The sequence below is a fragment of the Hyperoodon ampullatus genome (genome assembly GCF_949752795.1).
Source record: "Hyperoodon ampullatus genome assembly, chromosome: 6".
Lineage (NCBI taxonomy): Eukaryota > Metazoa > Chordata > Mammalia > Artiodactyla > Ziphiidae > Hyperoodon > Hyperoodon ampullatus.
The window spans coordinates 112,831,582-112,847,870 of record NC_136919.1 but is presented as its reverse complement, the minus strand read 5'-3'; the positions used below and the strand labels follow the sequence as shown (position 1 = coordinate 112,847,870).

At 58.7% G+C, this 16,289-nt stretch overlaps 1 protein-coding gene across 2 annotated transcripts; it reads left to right on the top strand.

Annotated features, from left to right (window-relative positions):
• Positions 1-841: 841 nt before the first annotated feature.
• HR (HR lysine demethylase and nuclear receptor corepressor) lies at positions 842-14,365 on the top strand (the record flags this gene model as incomplete). Of its 2 annotated transcripts, XM_079706174.1 has the most annotated exons (18): positions 842-1,453; positions 2,192-2,939; positions 4,179-4,329; positions 4,408-4,595; positions 6,044-6,208; positions 7,081-7,170; positions 7,350-7,465; positions 8,552-8,633; positions 9,029-9,192; positions 9,309-9,545; positions 9,744-9,909; positions 10,110-10,179; positions 10,356-10,486; positions 10,608-10,727; positions 10,826-10,941; positions 12,816-12,980; positions 13,383-13,511; positions 13,649-14,365. In XM_079706174.1, 18 exons carry the CDS (start codon positions 842-844, stop codon positions 13,709-13,711), a joined length of 3,513 nt encoding a protein of 1,170 aa, XP_079562300.1. In that variant the 3' UTR covers positions 13,712-14,365. The 2 variants fall into 2 exon arrangements, with proteins under 2 accessions (XP_079562300.1, XP_079562301.1); XM_079706175.1 differs by lacking the exon at positions 12,816-12,980.
• Positions 14,366-16,289: the final 1,924 nt, after the last annotated feature.

The window sequence follows — 16,289 nt, the reverse complement described above, 5'->3', positions numbered from 1 at the left end:
CTCTAATTCCCCTCCCCTGTGCCGGCTCCCTCCCTCCCTTGGGGGCAGTGGTGGAGATCCCAGCCCTCAGCAGTTGTCCTGGGCTCTGCCTCAGAAGCCAAGAAACTACAGCACCTGGAAGAGGCAGACTCGGGGCTGCCCAGGTGTAGGGAGCGATTCCAGGCAGCAGCCCTGCTTTCCTCCGTGACTCCAGCCTGCCCTGTCTGCACTTCCCACCCAAACAAGCCTAGGTGGGGCTGAGGGCTGGGGGTGGGGAAGCAGCACCCCCAGAACCAGAGACTGCAGCCCAGGGAAGAGGCTTCTGAGACTGCCCATTTCCCAGCCCTATTTTACACAAGGGCACCAGAGGAGTGACGTGACTTGCCCAAGGTCACACAGCAGGTGACTGGATCAGGGCCAGGATCCAGCCTTCTTGTCTCCCAGTGCAGTGCCTTCCACGGAGCTCATCTTTTGGGTTCTTGCCCTCTGTCCTTCCCCATGGCTCATGACCAGTTCCAGGCTCAACAAGGCCAGGACATGTCATCCTAGAATCGGCAGTCTCTACTGAGGTGCTGTGGCCCAGGTGGGCTGTCAAGTTCCAGGCATTCAGGGGAAGGGATGACCTCCCACACTGGAACATCCCACTCAGGCGGGTCCTTCGAGTCTCATGTGGCAGGCAATGTGGAGCCCAGTTGTAGGTTGTCACTTGTCTTACTGGTTTGGGGTGCCTTGGGGCTGCCAGGGCGGTGCCCACTCTGTACCAGGCGGTAGGGTGCTTGAGGTATGTGCCTAAGCAGCTCATGCCTTGGTGGTTATGCTCCAGGGACCCCCTCTGGGAGAGCCCCATGAGGGCAGGAGAGTGATGGAGAGTACGCCCAGCTTCCTGAAGGACAGCCCAGCCTGGGAGGAGACAGCCCCTGAGAATGGCATCGTGGGACCAGAGCCGGATACCCCACCACGAGATGGCCTGAGCCCTGCAGCACTGTGCCTGGGAGAGCCTGCTCCTTTCTGGAGGGGTGTCCTGAGCACCCCAGGCTCCTGGCTCCCCCCTGGCTTCCCCCAGAGTCCAAAGGACACGCTCCCATTGGTGGAGGGCAAAGGTCCCCGGAACGGGGAGAGGAAGGCTAGCTGGTCAGGCAGCAAGGAGGCGCTGTGCTGGAAGGAGGCGATGCTTACCCATCCGCTGGCATTCTGTGGGTCAGCGTGCCCACCTTGCTACGGCCCACTGATTCCTGAGCATAACGGTGGCCCTCCCAAGAGTGACCCTGTGACCTTCCGACCCTTGCACTGCCCCTTTCTTCTGGAGACCAAGATCCTTGAGCAAGCTCCCTTCTGGGTGCCCAGCTGCCTGCCACCCTACCTAGTGTCCAGCCTGCCCCCAGAGCGTCCATGTGACTGGCCCCTGACCCCACACCCCTGGGGGTACTCCGGAGTCCAGCCCAAAGTGCCCTCTGCCTTCAGCTTAGGCAGCAAGGTGAGTGTTGGAGCCGAGAGGGTACCTGGGGCTCATGCAGCGGGGCTCAGTGGCCCCTGAGCAACCCTGCCGGGGCCAAACCACTCTGCCCTTCCATTTTGATGAAAAGATAAGGTGGTACCCAGGCAGAGGAGGAACCTGTCAGCTCAGACGTAGTCAACCCCAAGCAATTCCTCTTCTGAGCAAACCCATTTCATTAGGCCTCACCTGCCTTTGGGCCATTTCAGGAATTGACTCACGCATTGTCCACCCAGAACAAGGCCCTGGGAACTGGGGCCTCAGAATGTGTGGTCTCGTCCTGGGGGGAGGGGCAGACAAGGCCTTGTATCTGGGAGTGGGATGGGCAGGTGGCCCCATGGCCTGTACCTCTGGCACCTCCCCCACAAGTGACCCCCAGGGTCACCTCAGGGATGAGATGTAAAATATTTTAAATCCAGTGTGGTACACGGCATCGCATAATCTGAATAGATCCTGGAGGACCTTTGACTGTGCCAGGCATTAAGCCTTTAGTTGCTGGATTATGGGGAGGCCTGAGAAATCCTGGGGAAGGGTCTGGGGTAGCCAGGGCTGTGGCGGAGGCAGTTAGGGGACCAGTGCCTATTAACCAGTATGTTCTTCAGTATTTTCACAACCCTTAAAGCCACACAGGCTCACACCTGCTGGCTATCAGTTCTGCCCATCCTTTTAAGCACTGGGAAGCAAAGTCAGCACGAGCTTAATCCCTTCTCCTCTCTTTAGGGTTTTTACCACAAGGATCCAAGCATTCTCAGGCTGGCAAAGGAGCCACTGGCAACTGTGGAACCTGGGCTGCTGGGCTCAGCCCCTGGTGGGCATCTCCAGAGAACTGGAGAGACAGGAGTCGGCAGGCATCAGAATCTTTGCCCCCTTGTCCTGGGGCATCCAGACACTGTTCCCCCGACCCCGTGGCCCACTTGCTCCCCAGGCCTGGTTCATGGCAATGTCTGGGCTGTACCGGGAGGCGGGAGCCTTGGGTACCAGCTGAGGCCATCAGCCATATCAAGGTGCCCCTCTCCTGGGCCTCCTACCACCCAGGTGGACGGTTGCTCACCTCACCCACCAGCTAGAGATGGAGGTCTTGGCCCTTGTGGGAAGTGCCAGAAGGACCTGGAGGGGGGCACCAGTGGGCCGAGTGAATCCAGCGAGGAAGCAAACAAGGCCCCTGGTCCCAGGGCCTGCCCGCCCAGCCATCACACCAAGCTGAAGAAGACATGGCTCACACGACACTCTGAGCAGTTTGGGTGCCCAGACAGCTGCTCTGGGGAGGAGGAAAGCCCAGCAGCCCAGCTGCGGGCCCTCAAGAGGGCAAGCAGCCCTGAGGTCCAGGGAGCAGTGGGCAGCCCAGCTGCCAAGCGCCCGTCCGGCCCTTTCCCGGGCAGTGTGGGGCAGGGGGCCAGAGGTTGGCAGGAGCCGCTGGACTCATCATTTGGGAACAAGGCAGAGGCTGAACAGCGTGATGACCACAGAGGTAAGGGGACAGGGGAGAGCCTGCAGGGGGCCCTACTTGGGAGGGTGCCACCGGGACTGGGGCTTTGCAGGGAGGTGGGATCAGAAGTCTTTTATGAGTGGATCACACCCAGCTGTCCAATTGCCCACCTGGATGGGATAGCTCTCTGGGAGTCCTTAGCATGTACAGGCCAGACCCGTCCAGCATGTGGCTCCTATTTTCGTGTGTCTTCTCCCGAGCCATGGCGTTTTGGTGACAGTATAATGACAGGATTCAGAGTGTGGACTCCGGAGTCAGAATACCTGGCTCCTGACTTTGCTGATTGGTGCTGTGTGATCTTGGGCTGGTTACTTCACCTCTCTGGGAATCAGTTTCTCCATCTATAAAATGGGGATAAAGACAGCACCTACCCCATAAACAGTGCTGCAAAGATTAAACAATATCATTCACATAAATGGCACTTAGCAAGTACTCAATGAACAGTCACTTTTGTGATTACTTGTCCCACAAATCCTCCATCGGGGGGATTACATCTCCTGAAGGACCCCTTGTCCTGCCTCAGGAACAAACAACTACTCTCTGGGCCAGCTGGATCGTGGGAACTCAGTTTGGACTCTGCCAGTGTTAGGACTTGGGCACATCTTGGACCCCTCTGTCAAGCTCTGCCCTTCATGGAGGGTTCTGGCACTGCTGACCCCAGCCTCGGTTCTTCGGGATCGCCTCGGTTCTTCGGGGTCACCTCGGTTTCTTGGCCTCCCAGACTGCTGGGCCTGGATCAGGACTCTTTCGCTGGTCTTGCACCCCTGTACCTGGCATGGGTCTGTCTGTGCTCCTCCAGGCCTCTGCCTGGGCCGGGAAGCTGTAGGCCCCTCCGACTTCTTGGGTTACTGCACCTGTGGCCTGTGTTGAAACTCTCCGGCCTTCTCACCTTCCATCGCCCTCCGTCCACGTCGGGATTGTCTCTTCACACTGTCACACAGCCAACGGTATCACTGAGGCTGAGGCTGAGCTAACCCAAGTCTCCACCGACTGGATCCTGCGCCCCAGCTGCCCCAAACTTGGCCCGTCAGTCCACGTTCAGGCTCAGCCTTTTTGAAGTTTCCAGCTGCCTGGTTCCCTCGTTCCGAATCAGGCCTCGTAGGCCCGGGCCTAGGGGCAGCGCTGGCTGTGTGTGGGGACGGGCTGGGTGCTAAGGCAGGGCCTGGGGTTCACAGAAGCCCAGGAAGCCCAGCCTCCTGACCAGCAACATTGTCCCCTCAGGACCCCGAGACATCAGGGCCAGCCTCCAGGACCCAGGGCTCCAGGATACACGTTGCGTGGCTCCCCCGGCAGCCATGACTCAGTGCCAAAGCTGTGCCCAGGCAGCTGGTGAGGCGGGAGGGCCGGCCTGCCACTCCCAGCCCGTTCCCAGGTGAGTCTGTTGCCCCTGGCTGCCCCCAGCATCCTCCCAGTGGGGCTCCCTGCTCACCTTCCTCTGCCCTACCTCCAGATTGCCTCTGGGAGGGGAGCAGCCACAGGAGGAAGACTCAGCAGCCAGCTCCGAGGGAGGAGGGTCTGGCCCGGAGGAGGCCGGGCTCAGCATGGGCCTCGCCAAGCACCTGCTAAGTGCTCTGGGAGACCGACTGTGCCGCGTGCTGCGGAGGGAGCGGGAGGTCTTGGCCTGGGCCCAGCGGGAAGGTGAGCAGGCCCCACCAGGCGTTCAGGACCCCGGGACGGCCCGGTCCTGTGGTCAGTGCTTTCACCAGGAGCATGGGACCTCCCTCCCCCAGCACTGCCTACCAACCAGCTGCCAGCGCTGGAGAGCTCCTGCCCCACTGTGCCCTTATTCCCAGCTCAGGCTCTGAGTCAACTTGTATTCCAGTTTCTGGCCTGGATGGGGGATGTTGGCAAGGTGTAAAACCTGGTCTGGCCCAACCCTCTAAGAGCTTTGGGCTTGCTGGGGAAATGAGACTGAATGCCAAGTGTCTGCAAGGGCACCGGGAGGGAGGCGGGGGTCAGGCGGAGCTCCCTGCAGCTTTGCAAGGGAAGGAAGGCTTCCGGGATGGCGGGGCGGTTGGGCCCTGGGAAGCTGGTAGCACTGGGGCCGAGGTTAGAGATGGGAGGAGGCAATCAGCTAATCCCTCTGGCTCCAGGCTCTCCCTCCTGCATCCCTTCCACAGGGAATGCCAAGACACTCCTGCCGTCTTGTCACTCCCTGGATGGAACCCCCTGGTGGCTCCCTCTTGTCCCAGGAAGTCCAGACCCTCCCCCTTTCACAGCCAGCCCCTGTCCACCCTGCCACCCCCTCCGCCCCGATTCCCGGCACACCGCATCACGGTTCCCGGCACACAGCATCACGGTCTGCCCGGCCCTCTTGGTTCACCTGAGCTTGTCCGCCCCCTCGGGCCTCGGCACCCTTTGCTCCCTCTGTCTGGACTGCGCCTCCCTTCCATTCCTACCTGGTGAATGAAAAGTTACTCATCGCTCAGGGCCGTTTGTGCAGCTGTCCCCACCCTCCTCCTTCCAGCCCACTCATACTCTAGCACCCACCCCATGATGCCAGGAGCATTACCATGTTTATGGGCCCATCTCCCCCCTTGTGATGTGAGTGCTGGGAGTGCAAGTGCCAGGTCCTGACCAGCTCTGAATCCCCAGCACCCAGCCCTGGATGGGACGAGTGTGTGTCGATGAGTATATGAACGTGTGCTCACTGGCAACCTCCCACCTACCAACAAGGGCTTGGTCTGAAACTCTGGGTGAGGGAAGGAGCAGCCTCCCAAGGTTTCCTCTTCTGAGATACAGAGGAATCCCCTGAGGAAACACCACTGTGTTGTGGGCTGGGGAGATGAAGGACTGTTTTGGGAGTCCTGTGGCTCAGGGAGCCCTGGGGCAGGCGCCGGGGAGGTGCAGCCTGCACTGGCCTGGGAGGGTTGGCTGCAGACGGACGGTGCAGCGAGTAGGTTCTTTACAGGGGCTGTCGAGTACTCAAGGGTGCCTGCAAGGGAGCCTGTCTCCCTTCTGGGGCAGCCCCTCAGTGGAAACTGCTCCTGTGTGTCCATCCCTTCCTGGAGGCCTTCCACATGAGGTCCTCAAAGGGGCCACTGACTTGAGGCCCCTTTGACCCTGTTTTCTCCTGTGGTCAGCAGGCCAGGGGCCAGCCGGGACAGAGGACAACCCAGGCATTCCACGTTGCTGTAGCCGCTGCCACCATGGACTCTTCAACACCCACTGGCGATGCCCCTGCTGCAGCCACCGGCTGTGTGTGGCCTGTGGTCGCATGGCGGGCGCTTGGAGGACCAGGGAGAAAGAAGGTAGGAAAGGAGCTGGGGGCTTCGGGAGGGTTGCTCTAGAGTTCGTGGCCAGGGACTTCCCTGGCAGTCCAGTGGTTAAGACTGCACTTCCACTGCAGGGGGCACGGGTTCACTACCTGGTTGGGGAACTAAGATCCCACATGCCACGTGGCGTGGCAAAAAAAAAAAAAAAAAAAAAGTTCATGGTCATTTCTTGGCTGTGGCTCCCTGAGAAAGTCTCCCTCCGCAGCCTCAGCTACCACTGCTCAATGCCCTTTAGAGCAGACCTTTTCCTCTCCCCAGATCAGAGGGCCATGCCCATATCCTTAAAAGAAGCTGAGTGCCTACTCTCTATCTCTCACCTTGTTCAGCTTGCACCTTTTTAAACCTGACAACACTGTGAAGTAGGTATTATGGCCTCCGTTTTCCAGACGAGAAAAACTCAGAGAGGTTAAGTGACTTGTGCAAGGTCACACAGCTCGTAAGTGTTGGGCCCAGGATTTAAAGGCAGGTCTTCTGATTCCAAGTCCTGCTCTCTTCAAGGTTCTCAGCTTTCTCTCCCTTGGCTCAATTCCGCCGCCTCAACACTTGAAATTTCCCAGTGTTCCAATAGACATGGCCAAAAAGAGTTCCAGAGTCAGAAGCCTTTTGGAACACCATATTCTACATGATTGTCTTGCATCTTGCAACGCACTCAGCATATTAACGGCTCTGCGTTCTGCAAGCAAAGGATCCTATGTCACTAGGGAACTCAGGTTTCCCAGAAAGCCCATGTTTTGTAGATTCTCAAGGTCCCCGATTTAGATATCGTGCCCTTGCTCCTCTTCCCTGACCTTAACCTGGGTTTATCTTGATTTCCTGACCTGCAGCTTCTCCTTTCCTACCCCCAACAGGCTCTCAGGAACAGTCCATGGAGAAGTGTACCCAGGAGGCTGGGCACAGTGCCTGTTCCCTGATGCTCACCCAGTTTGTCTCCAGCCAGGGTGAGCCTTCTTGGAGGGGTGGGGTGTACAGAGGGCAGGTCCTGGGGGAGACCAGCTTCCTGGTTGGATGCCCCTCAGGCCCGATCCCATGCTCTCCTGGTTGATGAGGCCAAGCAACATGGAAGTGGGCCCCTGTCTGCAGTCACTGGCAAATTCCATCTCCCTTCTCCCCCTCACAGCTTTGGCAGAATTGAGCACTGCAATGCACCAGGTCTGGGTCAAGTTTGACATCCGGGGGCACTGCCCCTGCCAAGCTGATGCCCGGGTGTGGACCCCTGGGGATGGGAGCCAGCAGGTAAGAAGCAGGGCACGGGACAGGGCACTGGCTGGTGCGCCCCAGGATTAGGCGGTGTGTCTGCAAATTCCTAACTTTGGCAGGGTTTGGTCCTTCTCTTTTGAGGGGAATGATGAGGGACATGGAAGCTGGGTGAAATCAGGCTTCTTCTCTTCTTCCCCTGGGGATGAGGATCCATGGAGTGAGCTCCAGCCTCTGCCCCACCTCCCCCCACCCTGCCCAGCAGCAGTCCTCACTCTCTGTCTGCCTGGAGGTCCCACCCTCTTTGTGCTCATTCCAGCATCTTGCTGGAGCTGCTGGAGTCCTGTCTTTCCACTTCCCAGGCACAGGCTCCTACAGGTGGAGTGTCGGCCCACCTTCTCAGTATTCCCCGCACCTGACACAGAGCAGGTGCTCAGTGTGCATTTCACAAAGTTTTTATGAAGTTCATGTTTTTATTAAAAAGTCATTTATTCAAGAGAGGGTTTATCAAATGCCTTTTGTGTGCCAGGCACCGTACACATTCCCACTGTGGAAAATTTGGAAAATACAGACAAGAATAAGGAAGAAAACAGCGGTGGCTTACAATACCACCGTTACCATTTTGACATATTTTTTTCCAGTCATTTGCCTATATATTTATTCCAGCCTCTTTTGAGTATACTTTATTTTTTTTTTTTTTTTTTTTTTTTTTTTTTTGCGTACGCGGGCCTCTCACTGTCGTGGCCTCTCCCGTTGCGGAGCACAGGCTCCGGACGCGCAGGCCCAGCGGCCATGGCTCACGGGCCCAGCGGCTCCGCGGCATGTGGGATCTTCCCGGACCGGGGCACGAACCCGTGTCCCCTGCATTGGCAGGCGGACATTCAACCACTGCGCCACCAGGGAAGCCCTTGAGTATACTTTAGATCGTGCTGTATGCATAAGTCCATGGGCAACTTTTTTCCACCTAACGTTGTATCATATGACATTTCACTCCTTGTAAACACGATTTTAGGACTTAACATTGAGTCTACTGTTAATGCCTGTGGGTTGAATTGGATTGAGATGCATTTGCCATTTTTAAATCTCTGGTTGGATGGGGGGTGGGATGGCGGCTGGATTTAACAGAAGGAGCCGACGGAGAAAACTCCCCCAACTCCACAACCTTCCTGCAACAGGGATACCAACAGGACCAAGGACATTAAAGAGGGTGAGCAGCCCCCTGCGCCTTGCTCAGACTGTGCGGGGGAGGCTGAGCCAGGCTGGAATCCCCAGGAGAGATTGGAATGGCTTTAGCCATTCCCCCAGCACCCCCCATCACCATCTCTCTTGTCAAGTCATTCCAAAGAAAATAAACCTAAATAAAATCTAGGACAAGCCTCCTAACCCCTCTCCAGCCAGACCCCTGTTCTGAGCCCCTCCTTTGGAGAGGTCCTAGACACGCTGGCAGGAGAGCTGGTGGGAGGCAAGTGCATCCAGACCAGAGTTGAGATGGTCAGTGCCAGTGAGGACAGAGCAGACTCCGCCGGGAGAGGAGGGACGAGCACGTGGGCAATGGAGCCTCGAGAGAAAGGTGAAGCCCCTCACCACTCTCCTTCCTAACAGAGACCCCAGACTCCAGAGAGACCCCGGCAGAGGACCGTGCTGGCCAAGGGCCCCTGCCTTGTCCCTCTCTCTGTGAACTACTGGCCTCCACTGCTGTCAAACTTTGCTTGGGGCACGAACGGATACACATGGCCTTCGCTCCTGTCACTCCGGCCCTGCCCAGCGTGAGCGAGGCCACGAAGGGAGGGCTGGGGGCGTGGGGCCAAAACTGGGCTGGCCTTCCCTGCAGGGTCAGGCAGGTCCTGAGCACGCCTGCCTCTCCGCCCCTCCCTCCCCGCAGGACGACCGCATCACCAACATCCTGGACAGCATCATAGCGCAGGTAGTGGAACGGAAGATTCAGGAGAGAGCCCTGGGGCCGGGGCTGCGGGCCAGGCCGGGCCTGCGCAAAGGCCTGGGCCTGCCCCTCTCACCGGTGCGGCCCCGGCTGCCTCCCCCTGGGGCTTTGCTGTGGCTGCAGGAGCCCAGGCCTCCGCGAGGCTTCCACCTCTTCCAGGAGCACTGGAGGCAGGGCCAGGTGAGGCTCCCAGCTCTCACAGCCTCACCTACCCTCAGGGCCTTGATCCCGAGGCCCAGGCAGACCTGGTCCATCCCTCAGAGGGAACAACAGGGCCTGTCCCCACGCTGTTCTGGTGCCCCTACACCATGCCCCGGCCTGGCCATGTTGGGTACCCCATCCATTCTCCCCGTGTTCCCCTTTCTTTTCCCACTACAGCCTGTGTTGGTGTCAGGGATTCAGGGGACATTGCAAGGCCACCTGTGGGGGACAGAAGCTCTAGGGGCGCTTGGAGGCCAGGTGCAGGAACTGACCCCCCTCAGACCTCCCCAGCCCGCAAGGCTGGGCAGCACAACGTTCTGGGAGGGCTTCTCCCGGCCTGAGAGTGAGTATCCCTGATGTGGGGAAGAGGAGCTGGGAGCCCCTATGATGCTGGGGGGAGCATCGAAGTCCCAGAGTGACCCTGGGGGCAGCTGGAAGCAGAGCCCAGAGCAGAAACTGGACTCTGTTGCTGCCACGGGAGCAGGGCCTCTGGGCCGAGGAGGCTCCTCCCCGGGCCAATGGCCTTCCTGTCTCTTCCCCTAGTTCGCCCAAACTCAGATGCGGGTTCGGTCTTCCTGCTGCACAGAGCTCTGGGGGACGAGGACACCAGCAGGTGTGTGGTGCCATAGGGCTGGCTGGCCGGGCCTCCCTGCCTCTCCTCCTTGGCCCTGTGATGCTTAGTGCTCTGTGCTTGCCTTGGGAAGTTACTCTAGCTTTGGGGGCTTTGACGGGGTCTCCGGTGCCTGGATTGAGCCTGCTGGGTGTGACCCCCCCCCCCCATACACACAGGGTAGAGAGCCTGGCTGCCAGCCTGCCACTCCCAGAGTACTGTGCCCGCCATGGGAAACTCAACCTGGCCTCCTACCTCCCTTGGGGCTCTGTCCTGCGTCTACTGGAGCCCCAGCTGTGGGCGGCCTATGGTGAGTGTCCACTCCATTCCTGCCCAGTCCCTACCCCCTTCCTGTCATCTCCGAGAACACGTGCGTCAGTGCCGAGGTCCTGGGGCCCATTCCCAAGTGTCTTTTCTCTACCTCCATACAGGTGTGAGCCCACAGTGTGGGCATCTGGGGACCAAGAACCTCTGTGTGGAGGTGACCGACCTGGTCAGTGTCCTGGTACGTGCTGAAGCCCCACTGCCTGCCTGGCACCGGACACAGAAAGGTGCGTCCTGGGCCGGAAGCAAGGGTTGGCGCAAGCTGTAGATGCGAGGTGCCGTCTCTGCTGTCCCTGGGCCCTCCTGAGCCGTCTTTCTCCCCCAGATTTCCTCTCAGCCCTGGATGGGGAGGGGCTCTGGTCTCCGGGCAGCCAGGTCAGCACCGTGTGGCACGTGTTCCGGGCACAGGACGCCCAGCGCATCCGCCGCTTTCTCCAGATGGTGAGGAGGGAGCCGGGAGCTCTCCCCTTCCCCTTCCAGCCCCAGAAGCTCTCCCTCTGTGTGTGTGCCCCGTGTGCTCGCTCCCTTGCCTCAGGTGAGCTGGATTCCACTAGTACAGAGAAGGCAGACTGGGCCCTCCTGAGAGGTGTGCGGTGGGGCGCACAGAAAGTGGGGGACCTAGTGATGAAATGAAGCAAGAGCTGCCACAGGCTGGGCACTGTGCTCAGGGCCTTGGGTACATTACCTCTGTTAATTGTCACGACCACCCCGTGCAGTAGGTACTGCTGCTTTCCCATTTTGCAGGTGAGAACACTGAAGCTGAGTGGTAAAGCTGGGACCTGAGCTTGTGGCTGTTCCCAGCCCGGGTCGCTACACTGTGCTACCCCTGGGGGCAGGCAGCCTCCCTGCTGCAGGCTCCAGGTGGGGCTGGCCGAAGGGCAACAGGAAGCTCACCTGAGAATCCGTCCCACCGCTCCCCTCTCGGAAATCTGCACCTTAGGAGGAGGTGCCCTTTGAGGTGCTAGAAAGGAAGGGCTAAGGGGAGGCAGCGTGGTAGGTGGAGAGAGACACGGGGCCAGGAGAGGGGGCAGGGAAGAAGAGGAGGGAGTGAGCGGGAGGTGGGCAAGGCCCCGTGGTTCCAAAGTCCAGCTGAGCCCTGACTGTCCTGGGGAAAGGACGCCCACCAAGTGTCACCCCTGCTCAGGCACATGCACACACACGGACGTGCAGGTGTCAATGTGGCTGTCCACTGCCACCCTCCTGCCCACAGGAGATGCACGCACTTGGATGGACTCACGCAGGTGCTGGAACACGCAGAGGGGAGCAGACAGCAGCACGCCTTCATACATAGATGGCCTTGTCTGATCTGGGTGTGGCTGGCTGTGGGCAGTCCCGCATAGCCAAACCCGATAATTTCACCGGGAAGGTCTGAGGGGCATGTTCTCACTGGGTGGCCTGGGAAACGCTGCTCTCGTTCCAGGTTGGACTTCCTTGGCACCTGCCTGGGGTTACCCTAAGGGTCCAACCTGACTCACCAGCACCCCTCTTCCCATGGCCTGGTCTTGGAGGCCTGAGCCCTAAGCCCAGGAGTAATTGCTGAAGTTCTAGCTGAAGGGCTGGATGGAGCTGGTGGGCAGCTGAAGCACGATGCTGGGTTCACCTCTGCAGGTGTTCCTTGGGCCCTGGCCTCCACGAGTTCCCATCTACCCAAGGAGCTCCCCGCCCTGGTTGGGCCGGTGAAGGCCCCCCAAAGCTGTGCCTGCTTCAGAGGCCTCAGCCTGGACAGGCAAGCCGGTCGGTCCATCCACTGGGGAGTCAGAACTTCCATGTGGTTGTGCCTTTTCTGGATCTGGGATCTTAGAAGAATCTGACGAATGCTTTGGATTGTCTCCCCAGGGACATACAGCTACCTGCTCACCTACAGTGTAGCACACAGTTCAGGATCTTCACAGGACTCCACAATTAAGAGCTCCTGGTGCAGATAGCTTATGAGTTGAGGTTATGCAGGACGTCTTCCTGGGCTTTGGAGACAGGGGTCCCTTTGAAGGAGGGAGCAGACGGCCCAGGGCCAGGGCCACAGAGGCTACTCAAGGCATCTAGCCCTGGGGAAAGCGGGGATTTAGACCCCCAGCCTCAGAGCCCTTAATCCTTTCCTCTCAGCTCCTTGCAGCCACATCTCTATTCTGCCAACCTGAGAGACCCCAGCCCTTCACCATCCCGCTCCTTTCTCTCCCACCCCTATGTCCGCCCCCTGCCCTTCAAGACTTGACCCCTGCATCTCTTTCCTGTGCCCCTGGCCTTTGGGCAGCCCATGCCCCATCTTCCTGCAGCCCCGCCCTAGCCTCCCGCCTTGCTCATTCCTCCTTTTCTTTGAGGTGTGCCCTGCCGGGGCGGGAAACTTGGAGCCTGGCACCCCGGGCAGCTGCTACCTGGATGCAGGGCTGCGGCGGCGCCTGCGGGAAGAGTGGGGTGTGAGCTGCTGGACTCTGCTGCAGGCCCCCGGAGAGGCCGTGCTGGTGCCCGCGGGGGCTCCCCACCAGGTGCTTCCCCGGCGCGTGGAGGCGGGGGCCCTGCGGAGAGCTCAGAGTATCGGAGGCATTCCCCAGCGTGTTCTCAGTCCCTCTCAGTTCCCCTCTGGAGCTAGGCAGAGCAGGAAGTCACGCCTCCACTGCGGGGAAGAGGAGAAGCCTAGTGGTCTTGAAGTCATCGAGCCAACTGGGCGTTGTGTCCTTGGGTGCCCACTCTGCTTGTGCCGTCTCTGGCATCCCCTTGGCCTGGTTTTGGCCACGCCCTTTGGGGGTGGCTAGGGCTGGATCCAGGGCCTCTGCTCTCTGAGAGCTGGGTGGGGGTCATCTGGGGAAGCAGACTTCAGGAACCAGTGGGGCAGGGTGCGTCATCCTGAGTCCCCACTGACCCTCCTGCCCGCCCCCTCCCTGGCACAGGTGCAGGGGCTGGTCAGCACAGTGAGTGTCACTCAGCACTTCCTGTCCCCCGAGACCTCTGCCCTCTCTGCTCAGCTCTGCCACCAGGGGCCCAGCCTGCCCCCTGACTGCCGCCTGCTTTATGCCCAGGTGAGTGTGACACTGGCCAGGAGCCTGGGTGTGCTGCCCAATTCCCCCCACGGCACAGCTGCACCCAGGGAGGGTGTTCTCGGCAGGGAGAGCCCGGGGCGTGACTGTAAACTCCTTGTCATCTCCTTTTCTCCTAGATGGACTGGGCTGTGTTCCAAGCAGTGAAGTTGGCTGTGGGAACATTGCAAGAGGCTAAATAGGGGGATCCCAGGTGTCTGGGGTAGGGGTTGGGAGCAGGCAGACCAGTGCTCAGCCCAGCCACAGCTTCAGCAGAGAATGGCACCGGGGAACTTGGGGACTTCTGCTCAATCCCGCAAGCACCACTCTGGACACAAGCAGGGCACACCGTTCCCTGCCCCTGACCTGGGCCCTAAGGCTGACAACCACAGTGCCACTGAAGCTCGCACCTGCCCTTTGCAGGCTAGCACTTGCTCCGGCCCGAGCTCCTCTCCATGGTACCAGACTCACACTGGGGGTGACCGGCTCCCTCCAACCCCTGCCCGCCAACCCAGGAGACGAAGAGCCCTTCCTTGGGGGACCTCGGAAGTCATTCTGGCTTAAGCAACACCCGCTGCTGCTGCTTCATCTCCTGCTGTCTCACCTGTGCCCGAGCTCTGCTTATATCACCCACATCCTCCTGGGCTCCCAGGCGGCCCTTTGCACCGCAGGCGTGCTGGACAAGGGCCACCGACATCCTGCCCTCTTGCCGGAGAGCTGTGAAGTGTGGGGAGGGGGCAGTGTCAGGCCACTGCCCAGGCTTGGCTGGAGGGGTTGCTATGGGCGAGGTCCCATCCCTGCACCCTCCTCTCACTGCCTTCCTTCTTGATTTCCATTAAAGGCTGTTGTTTTGTGAATGCTGCAGTGTAGTTGGCCGTGCTCCTGCAGGCCACATGGACTGGGGAGGGAGGGGACACGTGGAAATGGAGCAGGGTGGGAGGGGGCTGAGGCTGTGGTGACGGGGACCTCAAACACCCCTGCCTGTTCTTCTTAGGGTGGGGGGCAGGGTCCCTCCCTCCCGCAGAGAAGCAGGTGGAGCCTTCCAAGGGGGCTGCCCTTGAGGATACTCCTGACAGCGACAGCGGGCAAGGCAGAGGTCTGGGCCACAGCAGCAAGGCCATCTCCCTGTGTGGCACCGGAGATTCTGGAAGCCTCACTCTCCCCACGAACTCCAGGCTACCCCATCTCTCCTGTCTGACCTGACCTGGAGCTCCGGGAGTCTGGCCCGGGAGAGCCCCTGCCCAGCCTTCTGCCCTCGGTAACCATGGCCAGCCCCATGCCCACTGGCCGGTTGTCTGAGACAGCTGACAGCCCCTCCCTCCCCCTGGGACCCTCTGGTGTGACTCCACCCACTCCCCTGCCCTTGTACATCTCACCACAACATCCTCCAACTCGTGTTACAGTTGTTCCTGCAGTGGTTCAGGGAATGTTTTATGAAATAAATTTTTTTTATTATAAATTTAATATACTTTCAGAACATTTAGAAAATAAGAAAAAGAAACCTGTAGGCCCACCTCCACTCACCTCCAATCCAACCACTATTAGTCTTTTGGTGTATTTCCTTTAGTCTGTTCTCCAGGGACCTGTTTTACACATGGTTGAATTGGGGTGCTTTGTACTGGGTTTCCTGTTTTGTTTTTTAAATTTATTTATTATTGTATTTATTTATTTTTGGCTGTGTTGGGTCTTGGTTGCTGCGCGTGGGCTTTCTCTAGTTGCGGAGAGCAGGGGCTACTCTTCGTTGCGGTGCGCGGGCTTCTCATCGCGGTGGCTTCTCTTGTTGCGGAACACGGGCTCTAGAGCGCAGGCTTCAGTAGTTGTGGAGCACGGGCTTAGTTGCTCCGCGGCATGGGGGATCTTCCCGGAACAGGGCTCGAACGCATGTCTTCTGCACTGGCAGGCTGATTCTTAACCACTGCGCCACCAGGGAAGCCATGCTGGGTTTCCTTCCGTAAAAATGTATTGTGATCATTTCCTGGGTTGCTATCTAACCTTTATTTTAAATGGCTGTGTATATTCCCTTAAGTGGCTTGGCAGTGATTTCCATAATCATCTCTCATTTTTTAAAAAGTTAGGTTTCTTCATTGTTTGCAAAGCTAGGTTATTTTCATTTTTTCCACGGGATAGGAAAAAAAGCAAAAAGAAGAAATTAAGGAACTACTGCACTTATGTGCCAGGGATCTCACTGAATCCCTTATCACAACTTTGGGGTCGACATTACTTATTTCCATTTTACAGAAGAGAAAACGGGCAGGCCGGGGTTAAGTGTGTCACCCAAGGTCACCCAGCAATTTTAGTGGCAGAATTGGGACTTGAACCAAGTTTCCTGACTTAAGCCGCCTCATTTACATTATAGTCTTCGTGTTAATGGATTTTGCAGATGGGCTTGCCGTCCCCTCTGTCCTCCTCCTTCTGGTGCGTGCACTTCAGAGCTGATCACGTTCCAAGTGGCACGGAGCGACCCATCCTAACCTACATTTCACCTTGTATAGTCGTGTCCTGATGTCACTCCAGAACCCCAAACACGGGGTCCTTCCTGTGGGAAGATGGTGATGGCCCCGGAACAGGCCCTCTCTTCCCTCCAAACCTCTTTGAGGCCTCCCCTTTCATGGCAGGTCACGGCACCCTTGAGGGCATATTGGGTCTGGCTCCTAGCGAGCAGCAGGTGGGCCAAATGTTTCAGAACTCGACCTGGGAATGAAACCTGTCCAGGTGGGGACTCCGGGCCCCAGGCAGTTGAGAGCGCTGAGTCTTAATCACTAGGATCGCTAGGGAAGTCCT